This window comes from Protopterus annectens, chromosome 8.part1 (genome assembly GCF_019279795.1).
Source record: "Protopterus annectens isolate FY-2018-M chromosome 8.part1, PAN1.0, whole genome shotgun sequence".
Taxonomy (NCBI): Eukaryota; Metazoa; Chordata; order Ceratodontiformes; family Protopteridae; genus Protopterus; species Protopterus annectens.
Window position 1 is genome coordinate 153,562,354 of NC_056742.1, and position 13,788 is coordinate 153,576,141.

The 13,788-nt window shown below is 43.2% G+C and overlaps 1 protein-coding gene across 1 annotated transcript in view; it reads right to left on the bottom strand.

Annotated features, from left to right (window-relative positions):
- Positions 1-7,355: 7,355 nt before the first annotated feature.
- Positions 7,356-13,788, bottom strand: part of ATMIN (ATM interactor) — a 290,294-nt gene continuing 283,861 nt past the window's right edge. Inside the window, exon 4 of the mRNA XM_044081799.1 lies at positions 7,356-9,663. Within this exon, the coding sequence (XP_043937734.1) occupies positions 7,854-9,663 (1,810 nt within the window). The 3' untranslated portion in view covers positions 7,356-7,853. The remainder of the gene's footprint in view (positions 9,664-13,788) is intronic.

Genomic DNA, 13,788 nt, shown 5'->3' on the forward strand with positions numbered 1-13,788 from the left:
AGACTAAGCATTTGTGAACTAGAGCTAGGCCTGTGAGAGGGGGTCTTAGCAGGCACAGTTTTGGTAGATTTTGCTGCTTTAGCCCTGGCAAAGGCCTTAATCGACATGGATGCAGGTGGCCTAGCAGCTCCACGTGCAGGGGTAGAAATATCCAAAGGGATAGTATCAGATAAATCCTGTGAACCTGCAAGAGCGGGTGGGATTTCAGTAGCAGATTCAGCCATGCTGGATGAGGCCTCGGTAGGAGGTAAGCTTTCGGCCGAAGGAAGAACCGTGGACTCGGTTTCAGCCGAAACAGAGACACTCGCGGTTGGCTTAACCGCTGTTTCGGCTGAAACCGCGGACCGCGAGTGTCGGTCCTTTTCCTTGCGCTTTTTAGATATTTGCGTAGTCGGAGTATCCGACGGCATAATGTAAGCAAAAGCAGAGCCGAAAAACTCCTCAGCAAATTCCGACCGACGTCTAAGCGTCCGCAGGTTGAAAGAAGCACAGGCTAGACAAGCTGCTACGTCGTGGTCTGGGCCTAAACAAGGTAAGCAGTAAGAGTGGAAATCTTTATGAGGTATTTGTTTCCCACAAGTTAAACAGTTATTCACTTTTTCTGACATCGGCTGAGGCAAGAAAGAGTCCCCAACGGGGTACTTAGCTTTTTAGAAGTCTTCGGTAGTAGTAATCTCTGGTTCTGACCGACCGGCACTTGCGAACAGCTTCTGCTTCGGGCGCCACGTGGCAAGAAAGACTGGGGAAGATGGCGTCGGCTGATACCTTTATACCTGAATAACTGCAGCTATGACGTCGGGTGAAGTGCGACATCAGCCGAGGCCAGACCCAGACTTTGGAATCCGGCCGACCGAAGGGCTGCCTGACGACAGGACAACCCATTTGTAAGGACTGCAGATGCATCCTTGAAGGACATCACCCTCAGAAGCCGATGCCTGCTCAGCGGCTCCGGACCCATCTGAGGGAATAGTTTCCGAAGGTCCAATACCTTGAGCTTCCAGCAGCCTAGGCGACTCCACGTGGGAGTCTATAGCAGCCTGTGGCTCCAAAGTAGCGGGCGTCAGGGGCTGCGAAAGCGCCTCACAGAGCCAGCGAACTGGCGACTGGCTTAGAAGAAGCCTCGTCGATTTTAGACCTCGGGTGCCTGGCCTTTTCTTTTTCGTTGCGTTTCTTGTGAATTTCAGTAGTCGGTTGGCTATCCGACGGCATCGTGTAATTAAATCTTCTGCCAAAATAGTGAAATGCAAAATCGTACCGGTGCTTTATAGTGCGCTGGTTAAATCTAGCACAAAACCGACAACAAGCAACGTAGTGGTCAGGGCCTAGGCAAGGAATACAGTAAGAATGAAAATACTTATGAGGTATTTGCTTCCCACAAGAAATACAAGGTCTGGAGCAAGAAAAAAAAGTTTTCCCCAACGGGGTACTTAGCTTTTAATGAAGACTTCGGATCTGAAATTCGAACACGAAAATCTCAGGAGTCGGCTGACCGGCACTTGCGAACTGCTTCTGCTTCGGGCACCGCGTGGCAAGAAAGACTGAAGAAAATGGCGTTAGCTGCATCTTTTATACCCCTGGCGCACTGGCGTCAGGGAAGAGGCAACAGCAACCGACGCCGGACCTAGACTTTGGAATTCAGGCTGACTGAGAGTAGCCTGCCAGCAGGATAACCCAAGTGTAATGACTGCAACAGTGAAACACGAAGAACATCTAAAGATTGTAGTACTAGGGTCAAATCCCATGGAGCTATAGGATCCTTAAATTGTGGCTTTAGATGAAGGGCACCTTTAAGAAAAACTTTGCATAAAAGGGGAGAAATGATAGTCAAGCCCACTGTGGAATTGGAAATGGCTGCTAAATAGACCTTGATGGTGGAAGCTGAAGCTCCTTGATCAAAAAGTAAAGCTAGGAATTCCAAGACCTTGTCAACGGGTACTTGAAAGGGATCGAAATTATTCGCACATGCCCAAATTGAAAATCTCTTCCATTTGCTAAGACAGAGTTTACTAGTGTACAGTTTATGAGAAGCCAGAAGGATTTTTTGCACTGAGGAGGGTAATCCATTCTGCTTAGCAAAACTGTCAGCTTGAGACGGTTAAGGTTGAGATGCACCAATCCCTGTGGGTGACACAGCAAATCTGGAACTGGGTCCAGAATCCAAGGACGGTGAATCAGGTGAGGCGAAAGGAAGAGGAAACAGACTTGACAGGGCCAATAGTGTGCAATGAGGATCACCTTGCATCTCAACCTTTGGGCTTTCTTCAAGAACAGGGAAATGAGAGGGAATGGGGGGAAAGGCATAAAGTAGTCCCCGGGGGTCAATCGAGGAGCAGTGTCTCTCTTGAGGACTCCCCCTGCAGGGGAAATAAGGCAAAATAGCTACTGCATTTGTTGTTTATTGGGGAGGTGAAGAGGTTGCAGCAAGGCTGGCCTAACAACATAAAACTTTCATCATTACCTTGGGATTGAGAGACCACCAGAAGGAAGGACAGACTGAAAGGCTTGCAATGCTAAAAGCACTGCCCTTAATTCCAGGACATTGATGTGCAGACTGGCCTCTTGTGGGGACCAGGTGCCTTGAACTGTTCTTTCCAGAAAAAGTCCCCCACACGATCTGGGAAGCTATGGCCATGGGCGGACAGGGTGTGAAGGTGTGGCTCCATAGATTATCCTCTGACTTCATCCACCAGGATAGATCCTGCTTGCAGCTGTTTATCATCAAGGCTGGATAAGACACAGAGTGTATCATTATTGTCCATTGCGCAGCTAATAGTCACTGAAGCAGTCTCATGTGAAAACTTGCCGGGGCACTATGGTTATGATCGTTCCATGGATCTCAAGACTTGGAGGATGAGAAGAGCAGGCACTTTTGTCTTCTGATATGATGAACTGCACTTGAGTCCTTACCTTCTGTAGCCTGTGTACAGGGAGAGAGACTACACAAAAGATTGCATTGAGGCATGCTCTTATAAAATTCTAGGAGCGGTGTTGAGTCGGCTGTGACTTCTCTTTCTTGATCATAATGCCCAAGGAGTGGAAAAGATGCAATATGAAGTCTGTGGCTTGAAGCAGCAGATGCCTGGTGGGGAGGTGAGGAACCAGTCATCTGGGTATGGAAAAACTCAGAATCTGCATAGCCTCAAGTGAGCTGTTACTACTGCTATACATTTGGTGAACACCCGGGGGGGGGGGTGCTGTAGTGAGAATGAAAGGCAGCACTCTGAACTGAAAATGACTGGCTCCCAGCTGGAAGCAGAGAAACCTTCTGGAGCATTTGTCCATTTTTATGTGGTAATATGCATCCTGAAGTTCTAAAGAGCACATTCAATTGTTTTACTCTAGAAAGGGAAGAATAGAATGAACAGTGACCATCCGGAATGTTGTTTTCTGAATGAACTTGTTCAGAAGGCTGAGATCCAAAATTGGTCTTCAGTCCCCTGTCTTTTTTGGCACTAAAAAGAATCTTGAGCAAACTCCAGATCATCTTTGGTCTGGTGGGACTTCTTGGAGGACTCTTTTTCCAACAGCTACTGAACCTGTACTGCTGCTTGGTCCTCCCCCCCCCCCCACCCCACGATTGGGTGGAACATCAGGGACTCTTTTTGAGGAGTTTAGAAAGAGAGTAAAGGGAATGTGGTAACCTCTGATGAGAATTCTCTGCACTTGCCAAGTATCCAAAGTTATCAACAGCCAGGCTGTCTGGTGCAGTGAAAATCTTCCCCCGACTGCTTCCAGAGGTAAGCAATCGGGCCTCCATTCAGGAGCGATGGTAGGGCTGCCCGGAGAAGGAGTGCCTGGAGCCCTGATTTCATGGTCACCTCTGCCACAGAGAGGTCGTCTTCCATTAGACCTCCCCCCATCTGCCCCAGAGAGGAATATTCACCATGTGTGTCCTGAAAAAGCCCTTGGGATTTCTTGAACTACATTTTTCCACTCCTCTGAATCTTACAGTATGATCTTTGAGGAGTAGAAAAAGGAATGCCCATGGCAGAAAGGGTCTTTCCATCTTTTTCGCACCTGGCTAGTCAAGGAAGATACGTCAACAGAAGCACTGACAAAGGAAGACAAAGGTTCCGCGAAGTCACACACGTGGTGCCTTATGGCAATGCCTAAACCCGCTGCCCTGGTCATATCCTTGGCTGCATGAGTGATGAGCTGCATGGAAGAGGTTGATAGAGGCTCCATGGTGGCAAGCTGAAAGGCAACCTCATCTCGTACCTCATCCGACACAGCTCCAGCAAGGGTAGCCAAAAGCACCTTTATCAGATCCCTTTGGAGTCTAGTGAAGTGTGTCATGAAATTCAAGGACCTAAGAGCATCTGACACTCTCAGTCAGGAGGGTGGACAGTGGAACTCTCCTTGGCAAGTTCCTTTTTGGTGGCCACCCCCACCACCATGGCATCTACTGCTAAACACTTTCCCCAATGTGGATGATCTTCTGGAGCTAATAAAATTTTGTTTGGCGCCGGGGAATAGGCTCTATAGAATCAGGAGTTTTCCACACCCGCTGTGTAATTAGCTTAATAAGTTTGTCTGAGGATGGGTGTGCGGTCTTCCAATCACCTCCTCTGTTTTAAGATTTCCAGGAAGTCTCCAAATAAGACATCTTCAAGGGGTGACTGAGAGGAACTCTCCCCTTCATCGTAGTCTGCGTCTCCTGTAACAGATTCTTCTGGAGAATCTAAATGCTTCCTCTTGCAAGTCTTCTTATGGGGTGGCTCCTCAGTGGGGATCTCTGAGGAAGACTCCTAAGAAGAGGGACCCTGAAGAGGCATATCTTGCAGTTTCAGTGCCCACTGTCTCAGCATGAGAGATGGTGGCAGCTGCGGTCCAGAAGGTACAAGGATGTGACACTCTGATGTAGATAGGGCCATCTGAGAGCCTACTGAGGCTAAAGGTCACTCCATGATCTCGAAGGCAGGCCCACCGGAAGAGGTATGGGAGCCCAGAACCAAGAAAGACAACCTTGGAACTGGGGTCACACCCCGCCCCAACAGACCGCCCACCAAAACAGGAGCCAGGGAAGAGTCCGAAACTGTCAGGATTCTGAGAGCCAAAGATAACCCACACAAAACAATAGGGACCATAAAGGGGCCCTCCAAACTGACAGCCAAATTATGGCCCAAGAGTCTATCGGTTCCGAGGGAACCGAAGACTTCAGAGCCAATCCAGGCACTGTAGAACGAGCTACTGTTAGTACCGTAATAGCTGGAACCAGGGTAACTGAGGTGGACTCCAAACCTGGTGAGGAGATCAGAGGAGGAAATTCAGGAGGAAGAGTGCTAGGAGAGAAGACCTCGGCTCCAGGTGGGAGAGAGGGCCTAGTGGGTGCAGGAAGACCTCCGGCTGCCAAAAGCTGACCAACTAATCTCACCATATCTACCTCAGAAAGACTTCTGGTAGATCGGGCTGACATCTCCAAAGGAGACTCTGGCCTATCCAACAAGGGACTGGGAAGATGACCCAGAAGAGGGGCTATAGAAGGGAAGTACCTGGTGCTGGGAATTACTAAAGTTTCATGCTTAGGCACTATACGCTACGTAGCAGAATGAGAAGTTGGTACTAAGTGGAAGGTCAAAGATGCTGGTGGGATGAAACTGTCAGTGCAGAGGTTATCAAAGTCAGAGCCAACAAAACTGTCAGCACTGAGGGTGTCACAGTCGCTGCTGACTAAACTGTCGGTGCCAAATTTGTCAAAGTCAGTGCTGAAGCTGTCGTTACCAAGGGGGCCATGACTGTCAGTGCCAAAGTTTGTTTAACAATTAGTTTAGGAATCTTACTCTTCAGTTCCGTTAGGTAAGAAGGGTAGACAACTAATATCCGCGCACGAAAATAACATAAGAGAAAAAGAAAACTAAATGTATAACAACTATTGTCTTAGAAAAGAAAATATATAATTAAAGCACTTAGCTGGAGAGCATTGTGTGATTTGTCTTGCTATCAGAGTGGCAAATGAGATCTACGGTAATAGAGGCAAATGAGATCTAGGGTAATAGAGAGAAGGACATTGTGGGTAGAGTTTTAGCTCGAGAGCTTTTTGGCTGGCGAGAGCTGTATAACGGCCGTTCTGGTTATGAGGATCAGAACAGAGTCCCATTCGTCATGAATGAATGAAGATTGACAACATCAGATCAGTAATTTTCAACTTTTGAACTTTACATAGAGTACAAGTGAACCAAGTTACAACTGGTACTGAATGTTGCATATGATTTACAGAAAAGACAGGCTAAATATAGTTTAATTCAGATAGTCTCTTTTCAAAAGAAATGAGAAATGAATAGAAGTTTTTTAGTCAAATTGCAATTTGTAATGTGTATACTTTTTTTGTACATTATTTTAATATGGAACAAACTAGCAGTTTCTGACACTTTCTACCCTTTTTAATGAAGGGCAGACTTGCTTACAGTACCTGCTACACTTTTTTTTTCTTGTTAAATCCTCACGATGGGGTAATTTACCTATGTGCATTTGTCTTTGGTTCTCATTTTGTAACAATGAAGGTTCTGCTAAGGCACAAGTTGGTTTTGATAAGAGACTTAGGAAAGTTACATTTCAATAGTCGTGTAGTTTGGTATCTGCATGTGTTTACTTCAGTTTTGCTTTGACTTGTCATACAGATTAAGCTACGTGAATTTATTCCAGTGGTCAACATTTCATTAGAAAAGGCTGGAAAAGGAACATCACCCTCTCTGAAAAACAGACAGGTACGCAGATGGACTTAGGCAATGAATCTTGGCCACACATCGCATATGCCTAACTCCCTTATGCTATCATCTTCAACCTTTTGACATAACACATTCCTTGGAGTAATGCTCTTTCTCATGCCCTACCTCCCCAACTACATTCTGGTTTGGGAAAAAAAAAACAGCCAAGAAAAACTTCCGCATCAAATGTGTTGCCGAGTAATAATTCTGAGTTAATTGAAAGTATTACATTTTGGAAAACTGGGTGAACGTCCTGTGTAACATACAGAAAATCAGTGGCATATCTACCTCAGCACTGAAATGTAGGTACATTTCTGGTTATCAGCAAGAAGGGTATCTGGAAAATGTGAAAGGCAATATCAAGATAGAACTGGGTATGATGCCAGTATATTATTTAAATAAGTCAGCACTGTTAGAGTTTTTTTTTTTTGTTGTTGGGGGGGGGGGGGCAGATACTGTGCAGCGCGTATTTCCATCAGTTGGAACAACTTCAGAAGTCTTCCCAGAATAATATTTGTGGCATTCTGAAGATAAGGGTATATTGTTACTACGGTAATAACACAATCATCCCTGGCAGTAAATAAAAGTATAAACTAAACATTCATCTTAATGTTCTGATCAACAGTATACAGAAAACTCGAACTCTGCATAAACACAATACACAAACTGTATATGATTTACTGAACTGTCAAGAAAGGACAGCAGGGGCTCCAATCTGCCACTTCATTTTACAAAATGTCACCCAACCGACAGGCAAATCACACAAACATCTAATGTAACAACAACCAAAAATGCATACTTAAAACCCTTAAAATAAATAAAGTGCATTCCCCAGAACATCAAATAGTCTGGAACATATAAACAAAAGAAAAAGCAGCAATTCTTACTTATATCTCAGTATGATAGTGTTTTACAAAAAAAAGACTTACATTGAACTAAACATCAAAACCAATCATGTCAAATTAAATAAGAGTTGCAGTTTTACAAAAATCAAGAAAAAAAAAATTACAAAGAAAGAAATTAGTTTCCTCAGCGAACTGTCCATGAGAAAATAAAAGACAAAAACAGTGTTGACAGTCAATCATGGTGCACTGAGTCATTCAGAAATGAGAGTTCATCAGCAAGTTTCTTAATATCGTAGCACACATTTCAGTTGCTGTCTTTATCAGAGCTTCTTAGCAAGTCAAACAACTCATCACAAGTTTGTGTTTCTACAGAGCTGAATTGTGATTCCATTGCATTCCATGCCAGGTCAGCAATAAGGAAATCATCCATCACAGTCTGAGTCTCATTGGTAGTGGAGAAAAGATTTCCAAAATTTTCCAAACAGCTATCTATAGTTTGAGTTTCGGTAGTGCTTAACTGGACCTGCCCATCTACACAAGTAAGAGCATCAGTCTTTGTCAAGGCCTGCACATCTGTTTGCGTTTCTGTATCTGAAGAGTCTGTGCTTACGGAGAAACTTGATTGCTTTAAAATACTGCTCAAAGGGAGATGTCCACTTTGGTCTAGTAAAAAATTTAAGTCTGTCTGGGTCTGTGTGTCAAACATCTCCATCCCCAGGTAATTTGGATTCCCTCTATAGCAGGACTGGGCAGCAGCATCTGAAAACAGAAAGTCAGTCTGTGTTTCAATGTCAAGGGATTCCAACACTGGTTCTGAGTGGATGGTACCAAATTCACTTTCTTCAGTCTGAGTTTGGATGTTACTGGCAGACAAGAATTCTTCAAAATCAAAGTCTAACCCAGTATTTTGCACAGAACTAGATGTCAGGTCTGTTTCACAGCTTGTGCTAGCATCAGACAGAAGACCACGACTGTCCAGAGTATGATTCGACATACTGTCTGACAAAATATTTTCCAAATCATGTAGAAAGTTCATAGTTTGAGTTTGACTGTCTGTCATAGGTTGTGAGGGAAGTTCACTGGCTTGAGTATTGAAATTTGTAACTGCTGAAGATTTCATGACATTAGCATGCACAAAAGTGGAAGAATCTGTTACATGTATTAAACTCTGGGTAATGTTTTCTGAAAACAAAGGTTCTTCTGAGAAACTAGTTTGGGTTGAGACACTGTATGATGATGAAGACACATGTCCAAACATATTGGTACACATCAGAGAATTACTCATACGACTACCAGTTTGTGTGGACAAATGAGTTGCATTAGTCTGTGTCTCCCTAGAAATGCCATAAGGACAGCAGGTAAATTCTAAGTTATCTGTCTGAGCACCTACAGATGCAGTAATCCTATGAGGTACAAAAGTCTGAGTCTCAACACTGACAGGTAAGGACACCTGAGAACTAAAGCTTATGTCTGTCTGGGAAAAGGAAGACACTAAAGACTCGCTGGAGCAACAGGTGACTGTTGGAACAGTGGTGCATGAAGCATCAGTCTGGACATTCATAGAAGGACCACTATTCTTTAGAAACATCTCCCTGAAGTCCTGTAACTGTATACTGCTACATAAAGCTTTGTCCATATTTGTCTGAACAGCTGTATTAAGGGGTTCTATACCAAAGAAGTTTGACATTGCTGGAAGTGAAGTTTCTCTTAAAGGAAATGACTTTGCTTCCAAAGATGGCATCACAGTGTTAACAGAATGAGGCATTACATGAACAACTGACCCTTGATTGTCAACAGCAACTACAACAGGCTTAACATTACTATCTGCTGCTGTAAGAATAACTGGCATGTGAGCAAGCTGCATTACTGGAAGGCGGACAAATGTTAATTTAGGCTTTGGTAAGAGTAGTTTCTGAGTACTGGATGGTAAAGCGGAATGTCGAGTACTATTGCAAGTGTTGCCACTTCCAGAAACTGCATTACCAGGTTCACACGAGTCCAATTCTGGGGCGTCACTATTGGTGGACTGGTCTGAATTAATTACTTTCACTAGTTTGTCTAATGGCAGCTGACTCTGTATTAATCCCTCCATTCTTCTCTTCTTTGGTGGCTCCCTGTTAACACACAAAGAAAATGCATCAGTAAAATGTTAACAGACAGAAGTATCACTAACTTTAGAAAAGTTCATCTTTTTTTTCTAAGTATTTCTATTAAGTTAAATGAAGTAGTAAAACTGTCACATCAGTATGTATAGAAATTACATTTAGCAACCATCAACAGACAACAGAAACAGAACATTCAAAGAAACAACTATATACAAGGTGTCTACTTATATAACTATAACAAAACACATCATTAACAACTATTTATATCATAGCGATCCACAAAATAACAAGTATAAAGAAAGAACCACCAGCTAGTGAACCAACACACTTTATTCCTCTGACGTCTCAGCTACACAAGCCTTCAAGGAGTAATCTATTAACTATTTATATCATAACTGATATAGGTGTCCATTTGTTCAGCAATCTCTTTAGTTTCATCCATGAATTTAAAGAAGTTATTCTAGTGATTCTTTCTTTCATTGTTAAGATCTCCATATGACAAGTTTCAGCTGCAATATTATAAAATTCTTTCATGGTTAGAGTGGTGGCTACCTTCCAGTTTTTTTATCACTTTCCTTGCAATTGTGAGGTGGTCCAAACAACAGAGTAATCAACTTTTTCACACAAATGGGCATTGGTGCATTAAACAAAATTAAACATTTATTTAGAATGAAATTATCACTGAATAGATCCTGTAAAAAAAAAATTACATTATTCCAAAAAGGCTTAATTATATCACATTCATAAAACATATGTTGCCAGTCAGCTGATCCACATCTCCAACAGCCATATTTTTTTTTTGTAAATCAACTGTATTTTGTGTGGAGTAATAACTGCTTTATGTAGAAATGTACAAAAGAATAATTTCTACCTTAAAGATGTAGAAGTTTGTACAGTGGATACAAGCATCAGTTTTTCAAACCATCACTTGGGTGATGGTTGTTAATAGTTATAAAATATCCCCAATAATTATCATTACAAAAATCCAATTTATTTTTAACAATTTTATAGATTCTGGAAAGACAACCCTTCTCTGGAGCATTTTGATGAATTGATAACATCAGATATTCTATACATTTTGGAATTTCCTTTTTAATCTTAAACAATGTCAGTTACTTTGGAGACCACATGACATATACTTTCTTCTCTCCTTCAACATGAGCAGTTAGAAGACTTTTTAAATATGTCAAAAGGAATGAATTTCTTTGAAGTAGCCTTTTCTTGTCAGCTGATCTGAGAGAACGCTCTAAGGAATGGATACCCACTAAGATTCCCTTGTTTTAAAAAACGGATCCTGATCTTGGTACAAAATTCTTGAATTCTCTAACACACATAGGGACCCAAGTGCCTTCCAGTGGAGCTTGTCATGGGTCAAACACAGTTCCCAGCCCTTGTGATTCCCAGTTCAACATTTAAGTCACAAGCAACCACATGTGAACACAAATAATTAAAAATCTAAGATCAAATATGTAACAAATCTACATGGAGGTACAGCTGCTGAGGAAGGTGAAGAAGCTAGCCATACATGGGAATGGCAGGATGATCACCACCACCCACTGAAGACGGTCTTCTTGCAAGTTAAATAACATGGTTCAAAGACTTGCATAGCTGTCAATTCCCACTTTGAAGGAAATCTGAAAAAGAAACTGTTGAACAGAATCTGAAGCAGTTCCAAAATATCTCCAAGAAAGGCACTAGGGAAAAAGACAAAGACCTGAAAGAAGAGGTTCAGAAGGCAAGGTTCGAGTGAACTAAAGTGCCAAAGAAAGTCCTAAGTACAAGGAGTAGGATCAAAGCAAAAACCTAGAGTACAAACTTGCATAAAGGGCACATTCTTAAAACAGACAATGGAAGTCATACAGCCTTCAAGTGCACTATCATCCATTTGTAAATATTGGATTTTTCTGGTAGTGTGTTTCCTGGCCTCATGAAGAACTCTGAGAATGCCCTCAAAATAGAGGTGCCTAAAAGGTATCAAAACCCTATTACCCACAGCGATGGCTGAAGAGTGCACAGGTGAGGATGGACAAGAGATCCCTTGTCTTGTGTGAGAAGATCCACCCAGTGAGGTAACAAAGTAACTGCCCCCTGGCCAAGTGATAAAGAATGGGGAATCAACGCTGTCTGGGCCAAAAGGAAGTCACCAGCAAGATTCTGGGAGAGTCTTGCCTGATCTTATGCAGAGCCCATGATAAAAGAGGAATGGGAGGAAAATAAAATAGAAACATCCCTTTCTAAGGAAAAGGAAAAGACAGGGTGTCCACTTTTCAAGTCCGAGTACTTGGGACTCTGGAACAGAATACAGGAAGTTGTTTGTTTAGAGGGGAGGCAAGGAGATCTACCAGAGGAATACCACACTGACAGACAATGCCCAGGAACACATTTCTGTGAAGCATCCATTCATGAGCTGGTGTTCTAGACATGCTCAAAGTGTCTGCCGCTAGATTGTGCTATGAAGGAATGTAAACTGCCTGAAAAGTCACTTGATACTGGATAGTTAGATCTCACACCTGAAGGGCCAGTCTGCAAAGGAGATAGGACCTTATGGTCCCATGCTTGTTGGCATATCACATCACTATGATATTGCCAGTGAAGACTTTCAGGAGGCCCAGGATGAAAGAGGGAATGAAAAGCTTGTAGAGCCAAAAGCAGAGCTATCATCTCTTTTATACCGATAAGATCTGAACTCTGATGAGGTCAGAAACCTTGGACCTTTAGGAAGCCCACAAGAGGCACCTCATCCCCTGCCTGAGGTTCCTGAAAGGTAAGCCCTGGATTGAGAGAGAGTTGATGAATCCAACATTGAAACTTGAGCCTGAGACAAGGAAGAAAAGGAACAGAGATCACCAGGGAGTGGCAGAGTTGAAGCCATACTGATATGAGTTACCACTGAATTTTCCTCATGTGGAGCCTGGTGAGAGGGAGCATGGGGATGATGGTAGCCATAAATCCCAGAAGCGTGAGAAATTCCTTCGCTGTGACAGGGGACAGAGGAAGGAGACTGGAAAAAGGTCGTCAAGAGAGCCTTGGGGGCAGGAAGAGATGCCAGCATGGAAATGGTATGAACCCTGAATCCAAGAAAAACATGATCTTGGGGGGAGAGGGGGACTCACAAATGATTTCTAGAAAATTATGGTGAGCCACAGATGGAGATCCTGTAGTTGACTACTGGGAGAAGGAGCTGGAATAAGCAGATCATCTAGATAGGGAAAAATCTGGACACCTTGAAGTCTGCAAAAATCAATGACAGGAGCAAGGCAATTGGTGAATACCCTTGGGGCAGTAAAAGGGCCAAAGGGCAAAGCAGATAAATGAAAATGCAAGGAAGAGACAGAAATGTAAAAACTTCCTGAAAGAGAGGATGAATTGGGATATAAAGGTATGCATCCCTGAGATCCAGAGACACCAGAAAGGCCTGAGGAAGCAGAAGAGGAAACAATGTCTGAAGGGATAACTTCCAAAAACCAAAATGAGGGGATCTTGAGAAAGGTGTTGAGCAGGGAAAGTTCCAGAATTGGTCTATATGTACCTTCTTTCCTGGAAACCAAAAACATCCTGAAGTAAAACCCATTCCCCACTTGGGTAGAAGAACAAGCTGAACAGTACCTTGATCCAAAAGGGACTGCAGAACCTCTGGAAAATAAGGAAGCTGTTCTCAAGAAGGTTGAGGAATGCCTGAAAAGGGAGGAAGGGATTTCCAAACCATGAAAATATCCCTGATGGACAGTTGAGAGAACCCAAGAATCTGAAGTAATCCAAAGCCAATTTGGAAGTGCTAAGGGAAGGTGGAGAGACAACAGCACTGGCCTAGAGGAAGGAATGTTCCTTTGTCAGATAGTACCAGGCTTATCCTGAAAATAATTCTTCTGGGAGGAAGAAGTCTGAGTAGTCTTAGCAGGAGGAACACACCTTGGACCCTTCTTACCCTTAAATGGGGGGGGGGGTCTTCCCATGAACAAAGGCAAACTTGGAAGGATAGTTCCTCTGAAACGTGATGATATGGGAAACAGAAATATGCTTCAGATCCTGCAAGGCCTTACCCTAATCCTGGAGGACAGCAGCAGCAGTCCAAAAAACACTTTTGTTATCTAGAGGAGCATCCAAAAGTTTGGGCTTAATGTTATCAGGCAATGC